The sequence below is a fragment of the Tachysurus vachellii genome, chromosome 3 (assembly GCF_030014155.1).
Source record: "Tachysurus vachellii isolate PV-2020 chromosome 3, HZAU_Pvac_v1, whole genome shotgun sequence".
Classification (NCBI taxonomy): Eukaryota; Metazoa; Chordata; class Actinopteri; order Siluriformes; family Bagridae; genus Tachysurus; species Tachysurus vachellii.
This window is the reverse complement of record NC_083462.1, coordinates 12422715-12441482: the sequence shown is the minus strand read 5'-3', so window position 1 is coordinate 12441482 and position 18768 is coordinate 12422715. Positions and strand designations below refer to the sequence as shown.

Sequence of the window (18768 nt, the reverse complement as noted above, 5' to 3'; positions counted from 1 at the left end):
GTGTGTTATATAGATTCATATCCACAAAGGTGGATCTGAAAAGGGGCATCTCTTTTATTGCAGAAAAAGAAATACAAAGATCATTCTGATCGATGTGTCTTGTCTTAAAACATGGCATGAGCTTGTATCCCATGCAGTCATGTCATTTTATCCAGAAGGTCGTGGTGATGGTATAACATTTCCTACATCAGTGAAATGTCAGGCATACTTTAGAGACTCGAATGGTTACAGCAAAAGAGGTCCATGCTTCAAGTGTCACCAGCTGTTTAATCTAAAAGACCCAGACCCAGGTAAAGGGGATCATCCCTATGGGAACTGTGCTGAGTCCTTGAGCAAACTACTATTCAAAAATCCATACATACAAGAGAAAACACTGATAGAAAATCACACTGAGGAAAACTTACAGAATCTCAGACGTTTAACAACAGCACGTTTGACAGAGCAGCTTCAGAAGGTTCACATTCAAATGAATGATGAGAACATTCTCTTCTACAGCCTAATGCAATGACTTCTCTAAGTCACCTGGGTAAGGATGTCTACCAAATGCTGTAGATGAAAATGAAAGTAATATGTACTTTTTTGTATAATATATAGTTGATATTTAGTGTAACCAAACCACCTCATTGTATGTTTTAGACTGTAGGAGAAAACCCAAGAGAACCCAGGGAGAAAATGTTAAATGCTACAAAGACAATAACTAAAGAAGAAAATCATAACCAGACCATGGAGCTGTGTGGCTGCAATGATGGTGCACCACTGTGACACCTTTTTTCTTATTTATTTGTTTATTTGCTTTAAACCCTAAACGTTTTCTGGTTGGGTGTTGAATTATTTATTATGTACCATATCATTTGCTTGGGTGTGCCATAGGTTTACTAAGACAAAGCTCACAAACCCTGTCCTACCCAGTCAGATCTAACATCAGTACATGACATAACAGAAGTTGACAACTCAACTCTTTCCTCTCAGCATAATGACTTATCTGATTTGACTGGGAAAGTACAGGTAGCTTTAAAGATGAAGTAAACCGCTGCTCAGCAGACTTTGCATTGCTGGTCAGAATGGGTCATTAAAAAAAAAAAATTACTTAGAAAGAGGTTAAACAGTAGCTGTAAATGCTTTGCCTAATTTAGTCCATGGATCAATATTGATATCCTTTTTATTATACATTTTTATTATAATGTCATTTGATATAATCTTATTTAAGGAATATCCAATCCTAATCAAGCCTAAATTGAACACAATGTTCAACAGAAACTTGACTTAATGCTTGGTGTTTGATGGTAAAGAATTCAGCGATGTGTCAGAGATGTCTAAAACAGATAAAATGTCAGTCTTTTCATCTGAGATATCAACTATAGTGCTAGAACTTCAGTGGATAGAGGTAGTACAGCCTGCTAGGTCAGTAATTTGCACAGATGCACTGTCTGTTTTAAGCAGCCTGTCAAATGGAACATCTACAGCAAGACAAGACTTCGTTCATTAAGCACTAAAAAGCCTCTTTAGAACTATTAGGTACAGATTAGAGTTAACTTCTTTTGGGTCCCATCACATATACTGTAGGAGTGAAAGGAAATGAGGAGGCAGAAACTCTGGCCAAGCAGGATTTCAAACACTCACAAAGTGACATACATTAAGTAAAAAGGAATTGAGAGGGGTCATAGTGAAAGAAATAAGAAAGACGTGGCAGAAGGAGTGGGACACTGGAATTAAAGAAAGACACTTATACCACATTCAAGAGCATTTTGGTTCAGAAAGAAACTAATTTTTGTCTCCAGAAAAGAGGATATTAGAATCATTAGAATGCACATTGGACACTGGACAAAATATGGAAGCACAAAACTGGGAAATGTAATAAATGTGGGCAAGAAGAGACAGTAGATCATGTGCTTATTAAATGTATTGCATATGAAAGAGATGATTTCATCCAACACAAGCTCTAAGGACACTGGGAGTAAACAATTTGTCTCTCCAGGTTCTGCTAGGGAACGGCTTAAAACAATCAAGAATTTATCACAAACTACAGAATTATCTAATAGAAATATTATTGATAATATATAGAGCCCATTTGAGGTGCAATCTTCTGAAAAGGGCATTTTATTACCATGTTAAGAAGAAAACAAGACAATAGTTTACTTTTAGACATGTTGTGATTAGTAATTAAGTGGTTCTTTATTAATTTATCATAATTAGCAAGTAGTTCTTAATCAGGATATTTTTATTTGGTAATTGTTGAATACCAAATAAAGAATTACCTTTGTCCTAAATGTGCTATTACTTATACTGCTTAGTTCATCTTGCTTCCATATTAGTTAGTAGTATTAAGCTCAGTGTTAATGCAGTACTACCTATTACTTCCTGCATAGTCACTCGTTACCAACAGACCATTATTTTAAAGTGTGCTAACAATGGCGGATCAGCAGCCAAGCGCTCACTCATCGTCTCAGGTAAGTTGGTTTTTCCTTCCAAATTCGGAGACGATGAGTGAGCGCTTGGCTGCTAATCCGTCATTTCGGCGCCACTGGTTTAAAAGAGGGCGGGGCGCATGCGCACTTCGTGGAATCGATTAATCTTCCCTCGGATAGTAATGCCTGTGAACGTGATGACGTATTTTTGACAGTTGCTTCGCAGACCGCACTTCGTGTGTGAAAAAGAGGTGTTGTGAAAACAAGCGTTGTGTGTGTAAACTGTCATAGTCGTACATTTTGGAGTTGTATTTGAACAAACACACAAAATCTCGTATCTGTAAACTGTCGTGGCCGTAGATTTTGGGATCCAACTCCGCAAAAAACATAATTACGTACAATAGTTTTAAATTACGCACAACTAAATTAAAATTTACACACAAATGCTTTGAATTACGTACGATTATTATTGACAGTGTTTTTATTCCATACCTACTCTGCAACTGCAGAGCAAAAGTGTCAGGAAGAAACTGTGTAAGGTCGTGTTGTTGTTGCAGGGATACTAAAGACTTAGTTTTAAAAATGGATAACTCAGCTGACAGTCCTGGAAGGATGTCACCAGTTATCTTGGCAGTGTAACACACAAGTTCAGCCTCAAAGTCAAACTTTGTTGTTTTTTTTTTTTTTTTGGTTTAGGTGACTTTAGTACATTCTTATTTAATGTAGCAAAAGTATTGCGGGACAAGAATAAAGATAAGATTGAACAGTCTTTGGCACCTCAACTATCTAACTTTCACATTATGTTCCTCTCAAATTTGCAGTGTTGTGATGTAACGGAGTACAAATACTTCGTTACTGTACTTAAGTAGTAATTTCACGTATCTGTACTTTACTTCGCTATTTAAATTTATGTCAACTTTCAATTTTACTCCACTACATTTCCTAGATAAAATGTATACTTTTACTCCGATATATTTCCACTAAGCATCTTCGCTACTTGTTACTACAAAATAAAATCAGAAGAAATATGTACGACTGCAATAAGGGAGGTTTAGCGAATCACTGCTCCTAGATTGTATTACGCAGCTCCACACGCTCTATTTCAGCGTAATGTTGCCAAAGGAGCAGTGGCGGAGCCAGAGAGGTTTTTTATTTGATAGCATTGGAAGTTTGATGCTGATTGACATCTCATTTCACCTATCAAAAGAAGTCTTTGTTTGACGTTTGGTCGCGGCACCGCTCAACATTTCAAATCCATCAATCAGTAACAAGAAATACTGGAGAGGTAGAGAAGAATACTGTAACATCAAATTTCGGTAAGCTTTGAGATTAAACATCAAGATTTAGTTTTCCAGAAAAATATTTCGAAAGTTACATCGCTATATAAATTGACGTTAGACGCTATTAACAGATTAATCAGACAAGAGAGTTCGGTTCGTTCCCCAGTTTAGCCATAATATACATTACGTTGATATTTGTGCTAGTTATACACATATAGAGTACAGTGCAGTGTGTGTGTAAGTCTTTAACTGTTACAGATACAGATCAGGTGCAAACAGACCCCAGCCCACCCCCAGCCCCTACATCACCACAGTACCCCAGAGCAGCTTCCTTCCTGATCCTAGTAGTCACAAGACTTCACAAGAACCGCCAACAGGTTTGAGAACCCACCAGGCAGTCAGTCAGTTAGTCAGTCACATGTCCAGTTCAGAATTTAAGTTTAGCTCGTTATAGATGGTTTCATCAGTTTAGGCTTTACATAAAAATGTAATTAGGTGTCGATTCATGTGTGACATACTGTATACAAGATAAAATTATAACATAATATATTATAAATTATAAAATAGATTATGAGAGATATATTCTACATCTAATGAGCAATTATGGGATTCATCCATGCTCCTTGTTAGGGTAATTTGTGTCATAGTCTGTGGACCCCCTAAAGTTGCCTTGGCCACCCCCTGGCCACCCCATGTATAAAACTCTAGTTCTGCCACTGCAAAGGAGGAGGAAGCACAACTGAAACCGCCATGGAAGCACCTACTGGAGGACCTCCTGTTATCATAGATGACCACCCCGACGATAGTGGTGAACTCGGTGAACAGGGTGAAGAAGATAAGGTTATACATCCGTGGTCGTATTTGCAAGAAATGTTTCTGTACATTGGAATGAAAGATTCTTCCTACCGGATGAAGTGCCTCTTATGCCTACCGAAATCACTGAAGTTTTACTTTTTACTTTTACTTCAAATACGTAAGTACATTAAGTATCAGAAAATTACTTTTGATACTTAAGTACAGTATATTTCAGATCTTTTAAGACTTTTACTTGAGTAATATTCTAAAAGGTAACTTTCACTTCTATCAAAGTCTTTTTCTAGTACTTGTACTTTTACTCAAGTATTGCTTTCTAGTACTTTATACAACACTGCAAATTTGTGATTTGCTTCCACCTGCAAATTGCTTTGTGTATCATATTTAATAAACCAATACAATTTAAATGTTTAAATTAACATGTATAGTCACACCATTGTAGCAGTGTTGCATGCAGTAGGCTATAAGGTAAGTAGTGATTGTTCATTTGTTTACTCAAGTGGAAGAATGTAAGTAATAAACTTAGACCTACTAGTACCATGCATTATATTTTGAAAAAGTAGATTATCTTAATATCAAAACCTTAAATTTTCTCTGGACTTAATGATAAATACATGTCTGACCTTTGGAACGAACCAAAAAAAAAAACCTAGAAAATCGCATTCATGACGATTTATGGTGACATTGACGCTGATGCATTAAGAGGAGGGGGTCCCCTGTACCAAGAAGGCGGCTTTATTGACGCATTCGTTCCGATGTACTGCCGTACCCAAGGCGACATCTAGGTGTAGATATCTATGAAAAACATTAGCGTTTTGTTTGTGCGTCACGACACTAGGAAGGGGGAATTTAGGTTACTTCCGCAAAGCAGCCACAAAGGGAACAATCTTTGTGTAAGTCTAATCTCGTATCTTTTTTTTAAGCTGATTTAACTTTGAATGTTGTATCTTTGTGAGCTCTATTTCATTTAAGTTCGTTGGTGTGATTATATTATTTTAAATTTGGTAATAATTTCAGTGAACGTGATATAAGCTTTTGGCTCTGTGTGTGTGTGTGTGTGTGTGTGTGTGTGTGTGTGTGTGTGTGTGTGTGTGTGTGTGTGTGTAAATCTTATTATGAAATGTTTTTAGTCTTAAAGTTTAGAAAAAAGGTTTTATTTTATTATTAAACTTTTTTCATATAGTTATGTCAGAATAATTAAGAATGTTCTAGGGAACATCAGTGTTTATGCTAATATTCTGAAAATGTTTTGCTTTCATTATTAACCATACATTATTACTCTTCATATTAACTGTTGTCCCTTCTCTCTTAACAGCCCACTTCATCGATTGTGCATTCATCATTGTAAAAGTATAAGAAACACGTGCTATACAAAGTTTCTCATACTTTTAGAATTATGGCTGCACAATTGCATGAATTGGTCACAAATGTTCCATCAGACATTAAAAATGGGTATGTAGTAATTTTCCTACTCAAGTTACACAATACTGATTATTGTTTATTTATTAATTAAATATCCTTTGAGGCATATACATTTTTCTTAACTTCTTCTGAGTCAGTTTATCATTGAACATTGTACAGTTTATTATTACAGTAGGTTATTATTATTATTATTATTATTATTATTATTATTATTATTATTATTATGCTGATGATGTTTATGATGCTGTTTTGTAGATGTGACCAAGTTAAATGCGAATTATCTGGACTCTATACAGAAGGTATAATAATCAATATTTTGTAGAATGCTGTCATCTAATGTTATTTTTTCACTTACTGTGGATTTCAATATTCATATATTCTTGTATTCATAGTCTTTAAAACATGATGTTTAATTCATTGTAATAATGCTCTTTGGTAGTTTGTTTTGTGGGTTACTTTATTCTAGATGCTAACTTTGTTAATTTTTGCATCAGTCAGGCTTTCATTCATTTTTCTTTTTAGGTGGTTGTTTGGAACTTGGTGAATTTGCCAGTGTTGTAAAACGTTACTCTGGTACACTGATTCCCCTCACAAACCCAAAGGGTTACAGTATGAGGGTGTGTGGACAGGATGACACAGTCTACAGTGGCAATGACGATCAGCTGGAAGCCTGGAAAGATTTCTTCCTACCAGAGAGAATGGAGATGGTGGTGATTGGTGCAATTGATGAGTTCCCATGCGATGCATTTGGCCTGCAGTTAGTCCTCTTGCTGTGTGAAGACGGGAATATCTATGCCTACGAAGATGAAGTTCTGCACCTTGTAGCCAGAAATATAAAGGAGCTGTTTGAAACTGGCTTGACCTTTCCTGGATTAGAACGCTACAATCTAGGAGAATGTTTTGAGGAATACGTAAGTCTTTACAGTTTTCCTTAAAATTAATTACTGACCTGCACTGGTTTTCAACCTTTTCCTTCTGGATATTTACTGTGACCTGTTATGTTTTTCAGACAGAGGAAGAGTACAATGAAATCATGGAATCTGATGAAATGAAAGAAATGACAGAAGCACACAACCGTTTCTGTGAACCTTTGGAGCTCCAAATATTGGAATCTCTACGGAAAATCAAACAAAATCAATTGAAGGTGAGTTTCAGTCAAGAAAAAAATGCCCCAATTTCTTTCATCTGTAGATCCCATTGCTGTATTTTTTATTTTTTTGCAAAATCTGATTAATTATGTTCAAATTTCAGGGTGTGGAAGAAGGCTGTCCCAAGAAGAATTCAGACACAACAAAACAGTGTTTGGAGACTAATTGCTACATAATGAAAAATGCTCCTTCAAACAAAAAATTACTGAGTGTTCAATAAAGAGAGCATTTAATACTCTTTGTCAATAGATTACATGGACTGATGAGCTAATATGAGCTTTTAATGGTCAAAATCTAGAAATCAATGTGGCAAATTGGTCAATCTGAGGCTGGGAGCAAGGAGACATACAGAATACATGTAAAAGCAAATGAGCACTTATCTTGCATAATATTTATGTAAGTATCTCTGAAGAAAATTTTAACATAATAATTCACTTTCATTATGTACTGAGCCTCTCCTAAACCATCTAAGAAATTAACAATTAAAAAGACAAATATTGCACTTTGCATTTCTGTACATATCAGCCTTAATGATCTATCAGTTGACCACTAATATCATTACATTATAATGTCATTATAAACAGTTGGAAATGTTTAACTTTTCTTGTTTAATGATTAAATGTGTGTATATGATTCTTTGATATTCAATTCAAGTTTATTTGTATAGCGCTTTTTACAATGGACATTGTCACAAAGCAGCTTTACAGAACATAAACATAGAACAAAAGATAAACATAAGGAGTAGTATAAAGAATTAATATAATAACAATTCAAGATATATATAGTTCACAGTATGTATGTATGTATGTATGTATATCTGGTAGATTCCTCATTCCTCCTCCTCAATAAACAGCAAAATACAAATCTGCTTTGTCTGCATTTCCATCTGCTTATTAAGCTTTACATCTAAACATCCATCTATCCATCCAATCCATTAAAACAAATTAGGGCATAATGAATCTAAAATGTATCTTATGAAACCATATTCACATGACTGTCAATTTATAACTTTATAATCTGTAGTGTATCAACAGGCAAGGGAACATCTAAAAACATCTTTTGCAAGCAAAATGACTGAACACTGAACAATCGCTGATCATAATGATAACATAAAAATCACTAAATTGTTATATAGATTGCAATGATTTAGCTAGTTATAATATATGTGGAGTGGTTAGCTAGATTACACCATCTAGCCAGTAATCAAGCAGAGTGTTCGAAGGAAATAGTTGGGCCATAGTAACTTGTGAAATAAAGTTCAGTTCCCGTTAAAAATTGTTTGTCAAAATATATCACACCCTGAAACTCCCTATCGGCTTACCTAATAACCATGGCATGCAAGTTGACATTTAAGGTAGTGTTTTTCCTCTCATGATTTGACGTAAGATGTAAATGGGCAGGACAGGACCTGTGTCACTGAGATGGTACACAATGATCAAAAGACAAAAATAAATAAATATATAATGTCTGTATATAAAAAGCTTCTATACTGCAACATACTACGCTAATGTGTTTCCTGTTTATTTAGTTGTTTGTTTACTCGCTCACTTTCACTTATTTACTGTATAGTGAACAATTTCCTTCTTTAAGGAATCACTGAGGTTTAATCTTAATGTTCTACTTCACATCGCATGAAAAGCCTGGAGATCTAGAAGTGCAAACATCAAAAGCAACATTAACACGTACCAGAAAATACTAAAGGCATAACGTTACAACAAAAGAGACTTTTTACAAGGAAATGAAACACTTCCTGGAAAGTGAAACACAAACGCGCGATTTGTTTAGGTGTGGCAGTCAGAGAGCTACAGTATCTGTCAGACTGCACATGCATGAATGTATTCTTGAATTTCTTTGTGAACCATGGAACCTGGAACACGCAGAGAGTCGGTAAATATATTTGATTTCTCCCTTTCTCTAAAATATTAATTAAATGAGTTAAAACTAAAAAAATTACTGCTCTTATATCTAATATATATCTACTAATTTGAAATTGTTTTTTTATTAAGAATTCACAAAACAGAACAAAGAGGTGAGTTTTTGTTTGTTTGTTTGTTGTTTCTTTTGTAAATTATTTATTGTATAAATATGTTACTGCTAACCAAATGTGAAATGAATCAATGTGCTGTCCTGTTGCCAAGTCTTTAAAATAAACCTTCAGTGTGTCATTTGTAGTGTATATTTGAAGGATTGACAAAAGAGTTCATCTTTGAAAAGGTTTTAGGATTATTTAATAAAGCATGTTATCGGTCTAAATTTAAAAAATGCGCCTAGCATTAGGTTTTAACTGTATATTTGACTTATTCTATTTTTTTTTCAGAAAACCTGGGGCAAATTACTTGAGATATACAGAAAATAATAAGAAAAGCCTATTATCATGCGCTTGCTCATTAATCTGCAAAACTATGAAAATGACAGAAAAAAATTACAGACTCCTTGATTACATGGATGAGGTAGGTGGAAAATAAACCCTAAAACAATTTGAAGTAATTTAGTGTCCTACACAATTTATGCTGTTAAAATCTACTTTACGTGGTTCATTTTTCATTAATTGGCAGTGTTGTTTCTATAACTGTGTCCATATTTATTAATAGGTTTTGTATTACAACAAACCTATGTAACTCTAAGATTAAACATGACACAGCTACGACAATCAAACAAACCTAACTGATTAGTATAAATGAATATTATTCATGATATTCGAATAATATTTAGGGCAATTCAATTCTTTGTATTAGACACCAAAGACATTTGAGTTTCAGATCAAAAGACAGATATGAGAATAAGAGCTTAGGACTGTAGCTTTTACTCCCTAGTATTTACATCTGGATGTGTTAAACAACATAAAGCATATTGCCTGTTGTCTCAGGCTAGTTTTGTTAGTACCAGGTAAGTCTTGAAGTAAATAATATGTAATATTTGGTTGCATGTCCCTTGATTGGCAAATTGTTGGTTTCTTCTTTTGTTATGCTTTTCCTGGCATTAACATTAGCCTCTTTCAGGTGTTATTTGTTTTGGGGGTTTCTCCTCTTCAGGAGGTGAAATGTATTTGTGTACACAGAGTTTGCCTAAAACACAAGCATGTATAAGTGACTCAGAAATGTGTGTTGGTATTCCCCGTCTTTGTTTGATGTAGCTAAAATATGGTACACTGATATTTATGTCTTTAGGCTTGGTCAGATTATTCTTGAAACTGTGGTGACACCAAATTAGACATTAGTATATGAATTATATAAATTAATACCACAGTGCAGTAATAAATATTCATGCAAATCACAGTGGCAACTCTGAATAAGGCCCAATATGCAAATGTAAAAAATGCTGTCATTTCACATATACAGTAAATAAAGCAACCTTTCAGACTATTATTAATATATTTGCAATATATTTCTTTGTCATAGATGCTTCACAGCATTTTCTTCCTTGGTTACATTCATAAGCTCAGATTGGCTCCTGAAACGTTCTTCAAAGGAACTGAAACAGTTACAGGGGCAAAGGAAATGTTTCCTCGGCCATTTGAGATGTACAAAAGTCATCTGCCAACTCGCACTCCCTTTTCCATTCTGCTAGACATGGTGAGTTCAAACTGCAAAAATGATCAAAACAAGGGCCATGTTTCAAAACAAAACGTAAGAAATTGGATTACCAAAATAAGCATTAAGATAATTTTACCATTACAAAATTACCTTAAAGAAAACTGTTATAGTTACAGTGTTTGGTAATGACAAAATGAGAAAACAGCATTTTTGAGAAGAAAAAAAACACCCACCATCATTTGTGTCACAAATTGGAGGTAAAGGTGGATGCAAGTGCAGAGAAAAGGAAAACCACAAAAAACACAAGGACCACTATGGCAGGCAAAACAACAAAAACATTTAGACAAGTAAATGCTTTAAAAAGGAGCTTTTTAAACAGGTGAGAACAGAAGGATTTCAAAAAGATGTGAGAGGCTGCCATCTAGTGGTCCAGTGAAGAAATGTCTAAGAGTTTCCTCAGCAGAGAGCAGAACAATATCCAAGTTAAGGCAGAGCAGCACCCCATCCCCATTCCCAAGAAATCTGATAAAGAAGAGCTTGACCTATGATATTCTATGTGTTTGTATGTTTTCATTGGATTACTTTGTTGTTGTTTCCATTTGTATTTAGATGGAGATCATTCATGACACTGAAGAGAACATATTAACAAAGCTTCAAAAACTGTTGGAGAAACTTAAATTCCCACCCCCTCTTCACAAACCAGGCAACACATATGAGCAATTTTACTCTCTGGAGTCAACAGTAATATGTGTGTGTTATTTAGATTCAGATCCACAAAGGTACTACGGGGCATCTCTTTCCTGCAGAAAAGGAAATGCAAAGAGAATTCTGATCGACGTGTCTTGTCTTAAAACATGGCACGAGCTTGTATCCCATGCAGTCATGTCATTTTATCCAGAAGGTCCTGGCGATGGTATAACATTTCCTACATCAGTGAAATGTCAGGCATACTTTAGAGACTCAAATGGTTACAACAAAAGAGGTCCATGCTACAAGTGTCACCAGCTGTTTAATCTAAGAGACCCAGACCCAGGTAAAGGGGATCATCCCTATGGGAACTGTGCTGAGGCAGAGTGCTTGAGCAAACTACTACTCATAAATCCATACATACAAGAGGAAACACTGATGGAAAATCATACTGAGGAAAACTTACAGAATCTCAGACGTTTAACAACAGCACGCTTGACAGAGCAGCTTCAGAAGGTTGACATTCAAATGAATGATGAGAACATTCTCTTCTACAGCCCAATGCAATGACTTCTGTAAGTCACCTGGGTAAGGATGTTTACCAAATGCTGTAGATGGAAATGAAAGTAATATGTACTTTTTTGTGTAATATATAGTTGATATTTAGTGTAGCCAAACCACCTCATTGTATGTTTTAGTCTGTAGGAGAAAACCCAAGAGAACCCAGGGAGAAAATGTTAAATGCTACAAAGACAGTAACTAAAGAAGAAAATCATAACCAGGACCATGGAGCTGTGAGGCTGCAATGATGGTGCACCACCGTGACACCTTCTTTTCTTATGGTTTTATCTTATTTATTATGTTTTGTTTGCTTGATTGCATTGAAACATCTACATAAAATAAAATATTGAAAATCCCCAGAACTGCAGATTTCATTGCCTGTTGTTGACTCTATAATGTATATTAGCTAAATTTTATTTCAATAGTTCCCATTATTATCAACAACAGCAAGGTTGTTCACACATTATTATTATAGAAATACATTTTCTTGTTTGTGTAAATCAGGTTTTAGGCCGCCCAATCAAAACTGCTAATCTGCTTAAATCCTTAATATCCAAAATAAACTCTTCAACCTGGTCAGGGTTGCAGTGGATCTGGAGCAGTGGAAAGCAAAAGTGGAAACCAAAATTTTATGCATGATGTAATGATGCCAGTCTTGAATCAAATCAGTTCATGTATGTGTGCATTCTCTACGAACAGTGCATGTGTCCAATGAATGCAGTCATTAATAAAAATATTCACAAGACAAAGACCAAATCAATAAATGTTGTTTTTATTTAGTATTGAATGGATTGTTTGCATTAATATTTTGTTTGTGCTATCAACTCTGGTAATGAGAATAGTGAAATTTCACTGCTTTATGGTTGCCGTCTTTGCGGCTTTCCGCCGATTAACGTTATAGATAAACGCCTCCAGCTCTGACTGCGCGTGCACGCTGCGCGTTCCTGTGCTACTCCGTTCTAATAAAGCAGACAGCTGATGACGCACTATTGAAAGACTACAACGCACGCGCGTAAAAGCAAAGTAAAAAAAATCGCTCTTGGATCAAACTGATAAATAATTTTCTTTCCCATCGACGACACGTCCTGCATTTTAACGTCATTTTTATTTTTTAAAGAAAAAATTATACTTATAGATTTAGGGTGGCTGAGATCACACACAGGGGGGCTGGAGCCACCCTAAAAAAGGTCTAGAACCGCCCCTGACATTGGACACGGGATTTAGGATTACCCCCTTCATTTATTTGTTTAGGTTATTCTGTTGTTGCTTTTTTTCTGCGCTTAACTTCACTACTGCGTTGCAATCCACAATCCAATCCAGTAGGTGGTGAGAATGTACCTTCTAAGTTGCCAACCGCCAATAGATGAAGAAGCAGAAGTCAAAAACATTCGTGTTTTGTTTGTGCGTCACGACACTAGGAAGGAGAAATTTAGGGTACTTCCGCGAAGCGGCCACACAGGAAACAAACTTTGTGTAAGTCTAATCTCGTATCTTTTTTTAAGCTTTGAATGTTGTTTCTTTGTGAGCTCTATTTCATTTAAGTTCGTTGGTGTGATTATATTATTTTAAATTTGGTAATAATTTCAGTGAACGTGATATAAGCTTTTGGCTCTTTATATATATATATATATATAAAATCAGTGATTCTTATATATTGAAATGTTTTTATTTTATTATTAAACAGGGACCTTTTTCTAGACCTTTTTTTAGGGTGGCTGTATTCCCCCGTCTGTGATCTCAGCTACCCTAAAACTTTTACTTTAAAAAATAAATATTGCGTTAAAATGCAGGACGTGTCGTCGATGGGAAAGAAAATTATTTACAGTTTGATCCAAGAGCCATTTTTTTTTTACTTTGCTTTTACGCGCGTGCGTTGTAGTCTTTCAAAAGTGCGTCATCAGCTGTCTTCTTTATTAGAACGGAGAAGTTCAGAGTCAGTCAGAGCTGGAGGCGTTTATCTATAACGTTAACGCATAAACTGTATTTTATAAATGTGAGTAGTTGCAGCTGTGAACGGTCATTCAGTGCACTACGTCGCCTCCATGCCTGGCTTAGGGGAACAATGGGTCAAAACAGGCTCCATCACCTGGCTGTGATGTCAATTGAAAGAGATGTCTTTAATTCCATAGATCAGAACAAACTTATTGACCGTTTTGCCTCCATGAAAGATAGGAGATACAGCTTAATAATACCATCTAAAATTCACGGCAAAGTAATGCACAAATCCAGGGAATTTGGCACTCATGAGGTTGTACAGTGTTATGCAATTTGTGTTTAAATTATTTGCAAGGTTGTGTTTTGTGTCTGTTACTCCAACAAAAGCATGTTTTTTTTTCAAATGAAAACATATTTCTATAAGCCCACCATAGTAGTTTTCATTATTTAATTGGAGACATTTCTTTTAAAATGTATTCATTGTGAGGATGTATTTTATGTCCTCCCACAAGAAAAAGTTTGTTGGAGGTACAGTTATAAAAATTTGTACTACTGCATGTTTCTGCTATAGTAGTGAATATATAGGATATTCATAGTAGTGAATATAGGAGTGTGCAAGTTTGCTTACTCTAACTTGTTTTTATGGTATTGTTGTCCTAAGCAATCACTATGACTTTATGTTTATTTTTCAATGTCAAGAGAGAATTTTTGTCCTACTGCATTGATTTTTCATTTTATTTATTTTTTTTATTTAAAAAGCACCAACATACAAAACTCTCGTTGGGGAACAGGATATACATGTATATATACAATACAAATGTCACTGTACAAGAAAAAATCTTAAAAAAAAACAACAAAGAATAAAAAACGGGGAGACGCTTAAATACACAAGTCAAAAAAGGCTAAAGAAAGTAAAAAAACAAATATTTAGAACAGTACATAAGGAGAGACTCATCAAAATAATAGTTCCCTAAATATGTCACTATACATTTTCCTTGCAATTTTAGTAGATTTGATCTTTTTCAGTGAGGAAAAAAAATTTAAAGTCGTTCATAAACCAGACAAAGGAAGGCTTAGAACACCTCCACTTACTGCAATGAATATGATATTTACCCATCATATTGAGTAAATCAGATACTGATGAATCTATATTGTCCATGTAGAAGAGTATGTGTGACAGGTTGAAAGTAGGGATATTATCCATCTTAAGTGACAGCCAATTGTGTATCTCAGACCAGAAGCTATTAGATACGGGGCAAAAAAAAGAACGTGTTCCAGAGTCTCATCAGCCACCTCACAGAAAACACAAGGGTCTACATCAGGGTCTTCATCTTCTAAGAAAGTCAGCGACCGGATATATCTTAGATTATTTTAAAGTGGGTCTCTTTAATTTTTGGGGAAATGGGCGATTTAATGAAATTAAAATGTGATTTTTCTATGGACAATGTATCCATGTTCGGAATCTGTACACAGAATCCTCTGTAACCAAAGAACAATATAGATTTCAAAGCATCACTAATAAATTTATTATTACATTTATTGTGAAATAAAGTGCAATCATAAATAACTAAATTTGGTATTTGGAAGTTTAGTTCCAACTAAATTTGGAGGGAGGGAGGGAGGGAGGGAACAAATTAATTTATGAATAAATCAGTTAAATAAATCAAATAAACCCACACATCTGTATTTCCCAAATTATGTGTAACATATGTAAACTATAGTTTAATTTTACTACATTTCCTCATACGTCACATATTAACCTTAAAAATTTTATATATTATTTTAGTGATTGCTTAGGACAACAATACCATAAAAACAAGTTAGAGTAAGCAAACTTGCACACAAAACAGACATTAAATGAGCAATATTATTAAATGTTGAAACTCAGACAAATAATAGTTGCAAATAATAAGACTTGCAAATAAAGTGCTATGACAACGGTAAGGATAGCGTTAATATCCGAAACTGAACTTAATGTACAGGTGTGTGGCTGACAGTACATCTACAGTACTGTGTTGACATTTAAAAAAAAAATCAGTTATACCAGTACCAGTGAAATTTCACTATTCTTATTACCAGAGTCGATAGGCTCACTGAGGGCTAAGCCCCCCTAAAGATGAAATCCTAGAATCGCCCCTGTTATTAAACTTTATTTTTTCATATAGTTATGTCAGAATAATTAAGAATGTTCTAGGGAATATCAGTGTTTATGCTAATATTCTGTAAATTCTTTCATTATTAACCATACATTATTACTCTTCATATTAACTGTTGTCCCTTTTCTCTTAACAGCCCACTTCATCGATTGTGCATTCATCATTGTAAAAGTGTAAGAAACACGTTCTATACAAAGTTTCTCATACTTTTAGAATTATGGCTGCACAATTGCATGAATTGGTCACAAATGTTCCATCAGACATTAAAAATGGGTATGTAGTAATTTTCCTATTTGTTAATTAAATATCCTTTGAGGCATATACATTTTTCTTAATTTCTGAGTCAGTTTATCATAAGAACATTGTACAATGATGATGTTTATGATGCTGTTTTGTAGACGTGACCAAGTTAAATGCGAATTATCTGGACTCTATACAGAAGGTATAATAACCATCAATATCAATATTTTGTAGAATGCTGACATTTAATGCTATTTTTTCACTTACTGTGAATTTCAATATTCATATACTCTTGTATTCATAGTCTTTAAAACATGATGTTTAATTCATTGTAATAATGCTCTTTGGTAGTTTGTTTTGTGGGTTACTTTATTCTAGATGCTAACTTTGTTAATTTATGCATCAGTCAGGCTTTCATTCATTTTTCTTTTTAGGTGGTTGTTTGGAACTTGGTGAATTTGCCAGTGTTGTAAAACGTTACTCTGGTACACTGATTCCCCTCACAAACCCAAAGGGTTACAGTATGAGGGTGTGTGGACAGGATGACACAGTCTACAGTGGCAATGACGATCAGCTGGAAGCCTGGAAAGATTTCTTCCTACCAGAGAGAATGGAGATGGTGGTGATTGGTGCAATTGATGAGTTCCCATGCGACGCATTTGGCCTGCAGTTAGTCCTCTTGCTGTGTGAAGACGGGAATATCTATGCCTACGAAGATGAAGTTCTGCACCTTGTAGCCAGAAATATAAAGGAGCTGTTTGAAACTGGCTTGACCTTTCCTGGATTAGAACGCTACAATCTAGGAGAATGTTTTGAGGAATACGTAAGTCTTTACAGTTTTCCTTAAAATTAATTACTGACCTGCACTGGTTTTCAACCTTTCCTTCTGGATATTTACTGTGGCCTGTTATGTTTTTCAGACAGAGGAAGAGTACAATGGAATCATGGAATCTGATGAAATGAAAGAAATGACAGAAGCACACAACCGTTTCTGTGAACCTTTGGAGCTCCAAATATTGGAATCTCTACGGAAAATCAAACAAAATCAATTGAAGGTGAGTTTCAGTCAAGAAAAAAATGCCCCAATTTCTTTCATCTCCATTGCTGTGTGTGTGTATATGTGTATGTGTGTGTGTGTATATATATATATATATATATATATATATGTGTGTATATATGTATATATATATGTATATGTAAAATGATTTAATTATGTTCAAATTTCAGGGTGTGGAGGAAGGCTGTCCCAAGAATAATTCAGACACAACAAAACTAAGTGTTTGGAGACTAATTACATAATGCAAAATGCTCCTTCAAACAAGAATTTACTGAGTGTTCATTAAAGAACTCTATATATATGTGTGTGTATATATGTGTATTTGTATATGTGTATATATGTGTATTTGTATATGTGTGTATAGTTGAGTCTGGTTCCTCTCAAGGTTTCTTCCTTTACCATCTAAGGGAGTTTTTCCTTGCCACTGCTGCCTGATTCACCACAGACTTGCTCATTGGGGATAAATACATACAGAACTAAATATATCTAATATTAATTTTTAATTTTGTACTCTATTAATCTTTATTATTCTTTATATTAACCATTTTCTATGTTTTTGTGTGTGTTACAGCTAATCTTGTGGCACAAACAATTGATGATTTATCCTGTGTTTATGATATGAATTATGTTTACAATATTAATGTTAGTGTTCAAATGTATCAAATTGAAGAAACTAGTGAAAGCCTTTAAGCCATGTCCATGATTTAGTGTGATTGTGTTACTATTAGTAACATGTAGTTCTGTAAATATATGACTATAGTGTTAAAAATAGTTCTATACAATGTGCACAAATTTCATACTTTGATAATTTCTCAGTATCATATCAACATATTGCTTAGTGTAAGTCTGTAAATGAATGAATCTTCAGCAGTGATAGAAAGGTGTGAGTGTGTGTGTGGGGGTGACAAGGAGAGTGTGGTGAAGTAGACTGGTGATATCTTCCTCTCAGAGCCGTGTGGATATGTCAGCTGTGACCTTTGTGACAACTGCACCGGTTCACCCTGGAGAGAAACTTGCATAAAGCAGAGAAACACCTCAATCAAGGTAAAACAGAGAGGTAGTTTCAGTATATAATTTTAGATTTAAATATGCTGTGTCATTTACAATTTGTGTCATTTACAATTTGTGTCATTTAGAATTTTTTGTTTCTAACACATTTCATGATTCTGGATCAGGGTGTTGGGGGTTATTGTGTTTCTTGTCTAACAGTGGTTACACCATGAATATAAGATCTGGATTTGTTCCATAAGAGCAGGAAATGTGTAAAGTCATGCTGAATTTTTGGGATAAACACCCATAAAGCCACTATGAACAGTAAAAATGTGTGAGTGTTGCAGGACTGAGGTTGAGATGTAACCGGTCACTGTGCTGTGGTCTATACCTGTTCTCTGTTCAGGTATATATGTGTTTTTATATTTCTATATATATATATATATATATATATATATATATATATATATATATATATATATATATACACACACACGTATATATATACACACGTATATGTATATATATATATATATATATA

General features: G+C 34.6%; 3 protein-coding genes across 5 annotated transcripts; all 3 read left to right on the top strand.

Moving 5' to 3' along the window:
* The first annotated feature begins 5244 nt into the window (after positions 1-5244).
* Positions 5245-7936, top strand: LOC132842858 (uncharacterized). Its single transcript, XM_060865785.1, has 6 exons — positions 5245-5391; positions 5814-5950; positions 6176-6219; positions 6443-6831; positions 6930-7064; positions 7172-7936. The coding sequence occupies exons 2-6, from the start codon at positions 5895-5897 to the stop codon at positions 7286-7288; spliced, it is 741 nt and encodes a 246-aa protein (XP_060721768.1). The 5' UTR covers positions 5245-5391; positions 5814-5894; the 3' UTR covers positions 7289-7936.
* Positions 7937-8148: 212 nt separating this feature from the next.
* Positions 8149-12211, top strand: LOC132842857 (uncharacterized). 3 transcript variants are annotated; one of them, XM_060865784.1, is made up of 6 exons: positions 8149-8955; positions 9075-9097; positions 9386-9518; positions 10467-10640; positions 11211-11863; positions 11987-12211. In XM_060865784.1, exons 1-5 carry the CDS (start codon positions 8929-8931, stop codon positions 11856-11858), a joined length of 1005 nt encoding a protein of 334 aa, XP_060721767.1. In that variant the 5' UTR covers positions 8149-8928; the 3' UTR covers positions 11859-11863; positions 11987-12211. The 3 variants fall into 3 exon arrangements, with proteins under 3 accessions (XP_060721767.1, XP_060721766.1, XP_060721765.1); XM_060865783.1 differs by having other exon boundaries at positions 11211-11876; XM_060865782.1 differs by having other exon boundaries at positions 11211-12211.
* Positions 12212-13185: 974 nt separating this feature from the next.
* On the top strand, positions 13186-17740 carry LOC132842855 (uncharacterized). Its single transcript, XM_060865780.1, has 6 exons — positions 13186-13322; positions 16077-16213; positions 16339-16382; positions 16615-17003; positions 17101-17235; positions 17408-17740. Exons 2-6 carry the CDS (start codon positions 16158-16160, stop codon positions 17477-17479), a joined length of 696 nt encoding a protein of 231 aa, XP_060721763.1. The 5' UTR covers positions 13186-13322; positions 16077-16157; the 3' UTR covers positions 17480-17740.
* Positions 17741-18768: the final 1028 nt, after the last annotated feature.